Genomic DNA, 11,098 nt, shown 5'->3' on the forward strand with positions numbered 1-11,098 from the left:
GCGCGTGTGATTAACATTTTTGATGAAGATTTTTTGTTCGCGCAGCAGCGTGTCGTCGGAAAGGCAGTGGAATGCAAAATTAACAAAGTTTGCCAACTCAATTTGCAGCGCCGGATGCTAGGAGAAAAGGAGTATTGGCGCGTTGGCGGAAATCTTCCACTCTGACAGGTGCAAATTGGACTTTGCTTCTTTCGAGTTGGAGAGCCATTAGCCACGCCAGCAGCCCATCTTTTTCCTGCACTCGACTCGTGTGTGTCACCTGCAAAGGCCTGCTTCTTTGTGCCTCATTTCCACTGCTTTTTGTGCGCTCTCCAAGCGTTGACAAATCGTGACGATTCCCCTCCGCTGCAGCAGCATAGCGTACAAAAAGCAGCTGCCGACAGGTCGTAAATGACCATTAATTTTTATACAGTTGTCTTAAGATTCATTTGAGTCGCAATTCACCGTGATAATTTAAACCTCCCATTTCAAAACTTCCCATTAAAAACACAAACGTTTAACGGACAGTTATATTATGTTTCAAAAGGAATTTTTGATAATATGGTGAGTTTAAAAAAAATCAAGAGTCACTTGAGTGAAATTTTTTAGCCAAGGAAGAGGATTTGAAATTTGAACAGCTGTCTCATCCTTGGGAATCATGTAACAGAGTAAATTGACTAATCTATTTATTCAAAATATTTTTACATTTTTAAAATTACATTGGTTTCAAAATAGACTCATTGAAATTGATACTATTATCAATTTAAACAAAGCCAAGCTAAAAACAATATTTATTTCATTCTTGGGTTTGATGCCGATCAATACTAATGAACTCTTGGAAATAGAACAAAACAAACTATTTTTGTGCCACATGCTAAGAAATTAATTAATTAATGAAATGAAGATAAGTAGACGCGAAGACGAGTTGGTCGTTTCGCGCTTTGTTTCTATCAACCAACTACGCACTACACAATATATATCAACGAAATTAAAATAAAATCTGGCATAGCTGATTGTGCTCCCTCTTGTAACAATCATTCATGAAAACTACCGGGAATTTTTAATTAATTCGAGAGATACTATAATTTTCTGTTGTTCCATGCACTAATTAACCTACAACACACGTATGCAACGAGTATTATAATAGTGCATACAAGAGTGTTCGCGTTTTCCTTTGTTATGGAATGGAGCTCATAGAAATTTCATTATCACGTGTGTACAAGCGTCCCTTGCAGCGAGCATGACGTTGGATTTCCAGCTATAGCTACACAGCCTGCTCTTGGGCTTCAAACAGACATTTTTAGCGCAAAATGCCTCGTGCGAATGATAATTCTTCAGCACAGCAGCAGCCGGCGTGGTCAGATCTTTTAGATTTCATTGTGTACCCAAATGACTTGCAGACGAGGGCGCCGTGACAACTTTTCGTCGGAACGATCACAGGAGCACCAAAATAAGCAAAATCTTTTAAACTTTTTTTATTTGCTAAAATGACTTCTTTTTTAATGAAATTAATGTTATCACGCAAGTTTATATTTAAGATAAATATAATATGAATCTGATATTATATCAATACATCTAAATGACGTGAATAAAATTATGCTCGAGCGAGGGCTGTTTGTGCAAATTCTATGGTAATTCAATCAACTTCTACCACTTTCTTGAATGTGATAAGAACACTTTGGCACTTTGTCAAGCCGCCAAAGCGAAAACGAGACATTCTGTCTTTGTCTTTTGTACACCTATGGTGTTTAAAAAAGATTTCATCATAGCTGCTTTGCTTAAAAAAATATTTGTGTTGTTAGGAGGATTATTATTTCATCTATTTTTATGCCAATAAAATAAAACATTCAATTTTCAGAATTAGTTCCATTATTATTGAAGTTTATTTTTATCTACCACGATGGGAACCAACAATTTCTGCGTTTTAAGTACTGAGCAAAAATTTTGAAAGGCTTTTTCAAACGAGGAAAGTTTAAACCAATTCAAATCTCAGATTTCTCACAAAAGTATTTAGCTGCATATGAACATGGCAAATCACACCACCCATTTTGCCTGTCAAATGTCAAATATAAGAGGGCTTAATCATACAAATAATGGCCTTTATACCAATAAGCAGCACATCTTTCAACGGGGTATTGTGCTGGTTCTCCAGGTTTCCATGAAGAGTAGGTTGTGTTTGCACCAGTAAGCCAGTGATTATAGAATGGTTCATTTATGCAATTCAGAGACATCCAAACGTATTCATTTTCAAGTCCTATATATTGCATGAAATAATTTAACCGCAAGAAATCAAAATTATTGTTTGGAAACAAACCGTTTGCTCTAATAACTCTTCTAACGAACTCATCCTCCTCGGGCGTTTCTGCGGTAGCAAGATCGCCGAAACCGTAGTTTATACATGCAGTGCGCGATGCATCCCAACTTAACTATTTTACCATAATTAATAAGTAGCTATTTGGAATATATTTTACCTTTTCAGGTGTTGTAAAATACAACGATAATGCTTTTCAAGATTTTAGTTAGAACATTTGAACGTGACTCTTTATAATATAATTTACTTGGATTACCGCTCTTGGGAGTTGGTAATGTTGTCGACTTTTCGCAAGCAAAGTAGTTTATGTTTGTGCACCTCTGGTTTGTCCAGTTACCGTTTCTAGAAATAAAAATGAGATATCAGGATAACATGTAATTTGTCTGCGTATTATGTACTTGATAGTGACACAATAATCTTTTGGTGCAGTCGTTGGAAATCCTGTATCCCACGAGGTAAAATTAATTGAGGCATCGTTGATCCAAGCAAACGATGGTATCCTTATAGAATGCATGCCTATCCAAAAAGTGTCATCTGACCTACCTTCTCTCAGAATTTATATTTTTTCTGAATACATCCATTAAATATTTATCTAGCCAACCTTGCTTTTGGAGATACTCAGAAAAGCATCCTTCTTCTACTCTTGTTTCCAAAACTAGCAAATCCATAGCCATTCGGTTGCAGTCTAATCTAGCACTTTCCCAGGTAGTCTAACTCAAAACATAAAAAATTAAATTATATTTAAGCAAAATTGAATCATACAAAACCCCCTGAAACCTTGAATGTATCTGAAAAATTAAAAGTTGGCTTTGTAATGATTTACTGTAAAAGAGGGTTAAAACTCTAATATCACCAGGGCATGGAGTTGTTGTGGTTGTAGTAGTAGTTGTTGTTGTTGTTGTTGTCGTCGTCGTCGTCGTCGTTGACGTAGATGTGGTTGTAGTGGTAGACGTGGTAGTGGGAGCTGCTGTAGTTGTTGGAGTAGTAGTAGTAGTAGTAGTAGTAGTTGTTGTTGTTGTTGTTGTTGTTGTTGTTGTTGTTGTTGTCGTCGTCGTTGACGTAGATGTGGCTGTAGTGATGGTAGACGTGGTAGTTGGAGCTGCTGTAGGTATCGTCGTCGTCGTTGACGTAGATGTGGTTGTAGTGATGGTAGACGTGGTAGTTGGAGCTGCTGTAGTTGTTGTTGTTGTGGTTGAAGACATTGATGCAGGCGTTGAAGTTGTCAACTTCGATGTTGTTGTTGTTGTCTCTGGTGATGTGATTGTTGTCATCAGAGTTGATGTTGAATCCAGTGTTGATGTTGTTATTTCTTGAGTGGTCGTCATAGGAGATGTGGTTGTTGTCTCTGGCTCAACAGTTGCTGCCATTAATGTTTCGGTTGATGTTTCAGGCTCCACTATTGCTGGCATCAATGTTTCAGTGACCTCCTCAATCAGTTCTGTTGTTGCCTCTTCTTGGGATATCGTAGATATCTGTTCTTTTATTGACGTTTTTTTAGCTTTTCTAGAAAATTCAATTCATTGTTAATGAGGCAAAAGTTGATTCGTACATTCCTTTTACAGAGTTTTGCTTTTTTCTGATGCTTGGATTGTCGTATTGTTTTGTGTTTTCTTTCGGCCGGTCAGACAGCTCTTGGTGCCGCAGCATTTAATTATTTTTTGCCTTCGAATTAAAGCTATTTTGATGAGTAGACTTCTTTGCGCTTTGTCATGTCTACCCACAGCAGCTTTTCCATCTGATAAAAGTTGAGCATTAATGTTTTCTATTAAAGTAAACAAATATACTTTTGCGGTAACAACTTGTTAATCCAACTGTAGCGATGATAATCAAACTGATGAGGGCGATATCCCAACGGTGAACCTTAATCTCAAGAGGATGCAACTTGAATTAAATGAAAATTCAAAGATGGCCTGACTTACAAACATAATTCAATAAAGCTGGTTTTCGTAGGGTAATAATTGAATTTATATAGCTAAAGTCTGATCGCGCTGTCTCTTTACGAACAGCATACTATTTAAAATGAATCCGTCGTCTGGCCACATAGTACCTATGCTATATTTCCTGTTTGGCCTGTTCGCAATGATATTCGATTCGGATTTCACGTCACAATGATGTCCGCTATATGATGTCCGCTATATGATGTCATCAATTCCGTTGAATTTGCACCAGTAGTCTACCTGTTCTATATGGCATTAGTTTACAACGATTATTGCAAAATATCCAACTACGCAGCTAAATTTTCCATATTTTATAATTCAGAAGCAACTGTAATCAGTAGAGCCTATATATTGTAAAAAAAATAATTGACTAATAAACACTCAAATTTGGACGAATTGCTACGTTTTGTGTTTGTTTTCAAGTTGGCTTTTATATATTTTCTATATACATAATACAAATTTTCAACTATCGACTACGAAGTCAGTAGTAAAGGTCAAATTGTTAGTTTAAATATTCAAATCAGGAACCAGTAGGAAATAGGTAAATTTAAGATTTTGCCAAGTTTCTATAAATTAATATTAAACGAGTTTTGCCACTTTTTGGCTTGATATCAATTCTTCTCGTCTCAATCTATTTAATTATCCTTGGTTTTTTCATTAAATTCATTGGAGAGAGAGAGAGAGAGAGAGAGAGAGAGAGAGAGAGAGAGAGAGAGAGAGAGAGAGAGAGAGAGAGAGAGAGAGAGCTATTATTAGGGTTGGGAAACTTAGACTGTTTTTTTGTACAAAATAGTCGACTATTTTTAGACGCTTTTTGCCCTCAAAAAGACTGTTTTTTAGACTGTTTTTTGGTGATTTAGACGGTTTTAGACTGTTTTGAGAAAGCTGATTTTTGGTGCCAATTTAATGCATTTTCAATATTTTTTCAGTTTTTCTTCAAATTATTCAAATTATGGGCCAAATGATTCACTTAAATATTACCAAAGTTTCTTGGAAAAAGCAAGAAAATGTACTTATACGATTTTTTGTCACACAAATGACACCACCGACGACATATATATCTAATAGAGCACTGCACGGGTGTAAGAGTGCGAGTTTAAACCAGCGGTTAACTGCACCGCGTAGATGGTTGGTTTAATTTAATATTGTCGTTTCTGGTGGGTGCGGTGCGGTTGCGGGTTTATGCACTAAAAACCATGAAATATTTTGTGAAGCCACCAACAGATGGTGCCACCGTATACTTTCAATTTTAAGGCACTTGCAGACTTAATCCTACCACTGTGCATTCGTCACTTAACATTTTTTCTTTTAACGTGCTGAAAACCAATATCGTTTCAGCTAATCGGTGTAGAATCGTGAAAAACTATTTTATAAATTTAAAATATTTTCCGACGTTTCTACGGCGAATGGCTGGACTGATTTTGATTTTCAGCTCGTCAAAAGAAAATAAATTAAGTGAAGAATGCAGGATTGAGTCTGAAATCGCAGCGGAAGTTCCTTAAAATTAAACATATTACTAAAGTATACGGTGGCGACATCTGGTGGCGGCTTCGAACACTAAGGGCTTAATGCAACTGGGGAATAACAAAATTTATAGTGTGAAGATTCGGGGTTTCGGTAATGCGGTTGCGGGTTTTTGGAACACACGTCACCGCGGGTGCGGGTTAAAATTTAGAATTCCGTGGGTGGGTGCGGGTGAAAAAAATCCACCCGTGCAGAGATGGCTCTGGGAGCCTAGATAATCGCGGAAAATACACGTGCTTTCTGTTATATTATATAATATGATAATTTCCCCAGCAAACGGCCTAATTTGGGGGATTTTAGACGGTTTTAGACTGTTTCAGGTGGGTTTAGACGATTTTTGGCAATTTAGACGGTTTTAGACGATTTTAAGTGGGTGTCAATCGTCATCATTTTTTATGATTCGTGAAGATTTCATGTTTTTGGAAAGAAATAGAGCACAGAAAAAAATAGTCGATCGTCTAAGTTTCCCAACCCTAGCTATTATAATAAGCATATAAATTAAATGCAATAAATCAAAACTTGTTAGCCCAACTGTGGCGATGAAAACCAAACTGATGAGGGCGATATCCCAACGGCGAACCTTTATCTCAAGGATGAAATTAGAATTAAATGTAAATTAGAATATTCGACTTACAAACATTTTTCAATTAAGTTGGTTTTCATAGGGGAAAGAATTAACACAGCTAAAATCTGCTCCGGCTGTATCTTTACGAACGGCTTTTTTACTAAAATGAGTCTGTCTGGCCACATAGTATACCTCTGTAGAGGATGTGATACATTTCCTGTTCAAAATGATATGCGGTTCGGTTCTCACGTACAATAATGTCCACCTACTCAAAAATAAGACAGCATATCCGTAATTGAGTTGCATCTGCAGTTCACCTGTTTTCATTCAAAATTATTTTTGCAAAATTTCCAACTGCACAGCAAAATTTTCCATTATACATTACAGAACTATAAGCCATCAATAGAGCTAAGAACAAAAGTAATTGACCTATAAACATTTAAATTTTGGTGAGTTGTAACGTTTTGTTTTGCTTTCTTGGTGGCTTTTATATATCAATTTTTATAGAATATTGCGTTAAGAACATATTTTTGTGAAAATTTCCTTTGTTAGGGTAAAAGCCAAAAGTGATTTAAGCCTCAGGTGCAAATTTCCGCACCTTTACTATGCTGTGACAAGAGAGTGGCCAATTTCCTTGTCAGCGATGCAGAAATGACCGCAGCTGCGAGCACGGCCCGAAACGGGCATCGCAGCATAATCCGTTTCTCTGTGCGTCCTTTATTAGCTAATTATGAAAACTGCGCTTAAAGACGTCGAGCTGGCTGGCGTGTCGTGGCTTGCAGCGTCGTCACAAAGGCCGGCGCAGGGACACGCTCGCCGCAGCTTTATAATTACCTGCACGTCGTCGTCGCTTTAATTAATCCTGCAGGGCTCGTGCTGCAGGAGCAAGCCGATTCCACCCAAATCTCGACTTGTTGTTTTTCTCTTGCTGCGAGCGGGGTGGATTCGTCTTTGTGTGGGCGCGCGCGGAACAACAGGTAGATTATTTTGCGAGCTGCTGCGTGGGTCATCCAAAACGGAACACGCGCGCGGCTCTGTTCTTATACGACGAGTGGCAGTAGCATAAAGACCAAACGCGGAGAGAGGACGGAAGGTCGACCTCTTTTTAATGCATAAAGGTCAATGGCGCAGGTACTATAGAACAATACACTTGGTACGCACCGACTTTCCTCATATTGATTGTTTCAGCAGTTGACCTATGGTTGCTTCTTTACGTATTTATTTATCGTTTTGTATGAATGTGTATTCACTTGCGGGATCGTAAATGACGTTTGATCTTCCGATCACTCTGGACATAGCAATGGGCTTGAATCATGAAATGCGGGTGGTGCTGTTCAGATTGAATTTATTACCATCTGATATTGTCATACAAATTTGTCAAAAATTAACAATATCGATGAAATTAAATTTGGAATCCATCTGATATTTTTAATTTATGCAAAGCTAACGCTTTTGAAGCATTGTGTCAAATGTAGTCAATATTTTTTTATATCAAAAGTAACTGATATATGTTTTGAAAAATGTGGTTAAGTGCGGTAAACGTAAAAAAGCTGTTTCTTGCAAAAGCCTGTTTGCATTTTAGAAAAAATAGGGTTTTTGCAGATTATCGATCTATTTATCGACATAATTATTAATGATTTACCATTGCAAATCGGAAGAATGCTCAAAATTGGGGAAAATGTTTTTTGCAATGCATTTGGTTTGTTTTTGCAAGATTAGGTTAATCGAAAAATTGTACGAACGTCCTCTTTTGATACGCAATGATAGTTGTTATGTTATTTTCGTCCGAAAAACTGAATTAATTAGTTTGGTTTTTAGACATAAAAAACATTTAACGCAATTTAAACAACGTATAGGTTTTGTAAGAAATTTTCTTATCTCTCTATCTATTAGAAGAGAACACATATCAGAGTAAAAAATCAAACGCAGTTTTTTTATATGTATTTCGTTTTAAATTGTCTTGTTTTATCGCCGTTAAAGGTTTTACTTTTATAACACTTTATTTGATGGCCAAAAATTTAATTATTATTAATATTAATAAAGGAGCTATCTTCTCCTTTGAATCACTCGGAAAATTTTAACTTTCTTGCTCTTTGTTATTCATTGCATAGATGAAAAATTACTTGCAAAGCAGAGCGATGTCTTCTAGTCACGCAATTTGAAAGTGTTGACCAAAGTGGTGCATGGTGAGAGTTTGTGTGAATAGTTGATTTTATAAACATTTTGATTCATTCACCTCTTTAGCCACAGAAGATGTGTTCAAATTCAGGTGAATTTTCGTCTATAATTTCTAAAATGAGATAGAGTATTTGATCTCATTCTGTTACGATCTGTTAAATGTGTCGCTGGTGTAGAAGCAAAAAGGCGAATAACTGAATTCAAACGGAATGCTGGCGAGGGGCGACCTGCCACCAGCGGAATCTGCCGTCTACTACTATTAATATCTCTCAGTTGAGCATATAATAGCACCCATCGTGCTCCTCCACTCTGTGTCAAAGGACAGTTTAAGCTAGGAGTATAAGATATTTGCGTCTAATGTATTATCAGAGGAGACAGTGCTGTAAAAATTTATCTTTGTCAAAATACACTCTAAGAAATTGTTGAAGGTGGAAAATTGATTTAAATATATGTAGTAAAGATAAGTAATTTTTACCTATATAATTATTGGCATGCAGGTTTAAATCGTATATACTTCTTACATTTGAGACAGCAGGAGGATTAATATAAAATCTAGCAATAAATGGGTCTACTGCATGATGAAATCAAATTTATAAAAAAATAATTATATTGAAGATATATAGTGTCAAAAAATTATATATTAGCATGAAAAATTAACTAGGCACTATTCTGGAAATATTAAAAAAATTAAAATATATATAAGTAGACATGTTTTTCTACCTATGTGAGGTTAAAAATAAATTAAAAATTGAACACTCACGTCTGCAAGTTCCAAGAAGGTCTGCGTGGTCGGCGACGCACTCGAGGCCTTTGGCGCAAGTGCCATGGAAACCGTAGGGTCCTCCGCAGGGTTCGGACTCTAGACGGGCGCAGACCCTGCAGCATCCGCACGGGTCCAGCACGAGGGCCGAGCCACGGGGGCAGTCGGCCTCCGTTAGGGGCTCGCACTCGCTCGGGCTGCTGCACACGCAGCGCACGGCCGTGGCCGTGGCCGCCGGCGCCGCCAGCGCCAGGGCGGCCAGAACCGCCAAAGGTCGTCGCATGCCGCACCGCTGTTGCTGCTGCATCGTCGCTCGGGACACCTTTTGCACCGACCGCCGCGCGCGCTTAAGTGACTCGCCGCCCGCCGCCGCAGCCAGCTCTCGGCCTGCACGAGACGCGCGCGCAACCCGCCGCGCGCACTCGCCGCCGCACAACCACAGGTGAGACTCTTCGCCACTTTCTCGTAGACGCCTCCACAGGACCAACAGCCGGACTTGATTATTGCTAGGGCGACGCACTCGAGAAACTACTGCCGCGTCAGCCACAGCGACCAAAATTTTAACGTGAGATCAACGGAAAAAATTGATTCAGTTCTCGTATAGTTAATGTACTTTGTAATTTTGTTCGCTCAACAAAGTATAGTAGCTGGCTAAACTGGCTTTTTGTCAAATCTCAATATTTGCTCGGTTTTAAAATTTGGAATCATCGAACGGAACCAAACAAAATTGCAAAAATGCGGGATAAAATAAGGAATTTCCTTTAAATAGTCAATTATGTCCTGGTCGCGTTAAAATTGCGCATCGTTCAATGAACACCCAAATTTTCATTGTCAAATTGATTGTTACCCTTTTCTTGCAACAAGGTAACTCGCGTTTTGTTGTTGAAAGTTGCGCGATTTTTTCCGCTACCAGGATGATTTATTATGTGGAATAATTTAGACCAGTAACACGCAACACAAATTTTTCCTGGGGAAGTCCTAAAATGGTCCATGCAGAAAACAGATACTCCAAACTTTGCTTATATTAGCAATTTTCGTTTCAGAGAACATTTAATTGACCAGAAAAATTGTAAATATCACTAACTTTATCTATGAGAATGTTTTCAAGCAAAAATTAAGACTTCCAAAATTTTAAAAGTCTAAAGAGTTATGTACTGTAAATTGATATAGGGCAACAAGTGAAAAAATTTCAACTGTCGACAACGCAGTCAGTAGTATTTCAAATTATTAGTTTAAATAATCAAATCAGGAACCAAGATATGGGTTAAATTTTTCTCGTCACGATATTTTCAATTAAATTTGTTTCATTAAATGCATTGAACCTACATTTTTTAGTAATTATACAAAACACTATATTTTTCTTTTTAACATTTTTTCCATTCGGAATTGAATTTTTGATTGTTTGCGGCTCAGTGCGGCGTGATATCCCCAGTGATGGATCGTTTAAGCAATTTTTCGCTAGTACTGTTTGCCCTTTCTTGCTATGTATGACCTGATAATTTATTGTATCTTATTGCACTTTATTGTATATGACTAGAGCAAGAATAAACAAGAATAATAATTAAAGCAATTGTCTAGATCCACAGAAAGCATAAAATTCTTTTTAATTAAATAGCTCCAGATTATATGTAGTGTAAGTATAAATTTACTTTAGTAATTTTTTTAATATTTTACAATTAAATATTTAGATTATTTTATTCTCTATTATTTTGTTTTAAAACGTTGAGTTGAATTTTTAATATATGATAAACATTTTGTTTCGGCTAGTATACTTAATAATGTTAATGGTTGCACTATCCTTTTCTCATGACTCATCTATTCAAAATTAATTTTAAGATGCACTT

General features: G+C 37.1%; 2 protein-coding genes across 4 annotated transcripts in view; both read right to left on the reverse strand.

The window, feature by feature from the left end:
* Window positions 1-9,669, reverse strand: part of LOC135948006 (cysteine-rich motor neuron 1 protein-like) — an 87,904-nt gene extending 78,235 nt beyond the window's left edge. Inside the window, exon 1 of the mRNA XM_065497045.1 lies at window positions 9,255-9,669. Within this exon, the coding sequence (XP_065353117.1) occupies window positions 9,255-9,561 (307 nt within the window). The 5' untranslated portion in view covers window positions 9,562-9,669. The remainder of the gene's footprint in view (window positions 1-9,254) is intronic.
* On the reverse strand, window positions 1,850-4,827 carry LOC135947986 (uncharacterized). Of its 3 annotated transcripts, none has more exons than XM_065497035.1 (12): window positions 4,210-4,827; window positions 4,075-4,156; window positions 3,851-4,025; window positions 3,144-3,793; window positions 3,053-3,078; window positions 2,892-3,000; window positions 2,689-2,833; window positions 2,547-2,632; window positions 2,451-2,482; window positions 2,294-2,405; window positions 2,086-2,233; window positions 1,850-2,031 (listed from the first exon to the last, which is right to left on the reverse strand). In XM_065497035.1, exons 1-12 carry the CDS (start codon window positions 4,213-4,215, stop codon window positions 1,962-1,964), a joined length of 1,641 nt encoding a protein of 546 aa, XP_065353107.1. In that variant the 5' UTR covers window positions 4,216-4,827; the 3' UTR covers window positions 1,850-1,961. The 3 variants fall into 3 exon arrangements, with proteins under 3 accessions (XP_065353107.1, XP_065353100.1, XP_065353091.1); XM_065497028.1 differs by having other exon boundaries at window positions 2,538-2,632; window positions 4,075-4,150; window positions 4,210-4,825; XM_065497019.1 differs by having other exon boundaries at window positions 2,538-2,632; window positions 4,210-4,825.
* Window positions 9,670-11,098: the final 1,429 nt, after the last annotated feature.

This window comes from Cloeon dipterum, chromosome 1, assembly GCF_949628265.1.
Source record: "Cloeon dipterum chromosome 1, ieCloDipt1.1, whole genome shotgun sequence".
NCBI lineage: Eukaryota > Metazoa > Arthropoda > Insecta > Ephemeroptera > Baetidae > Cloeon > Cloeon dipterum.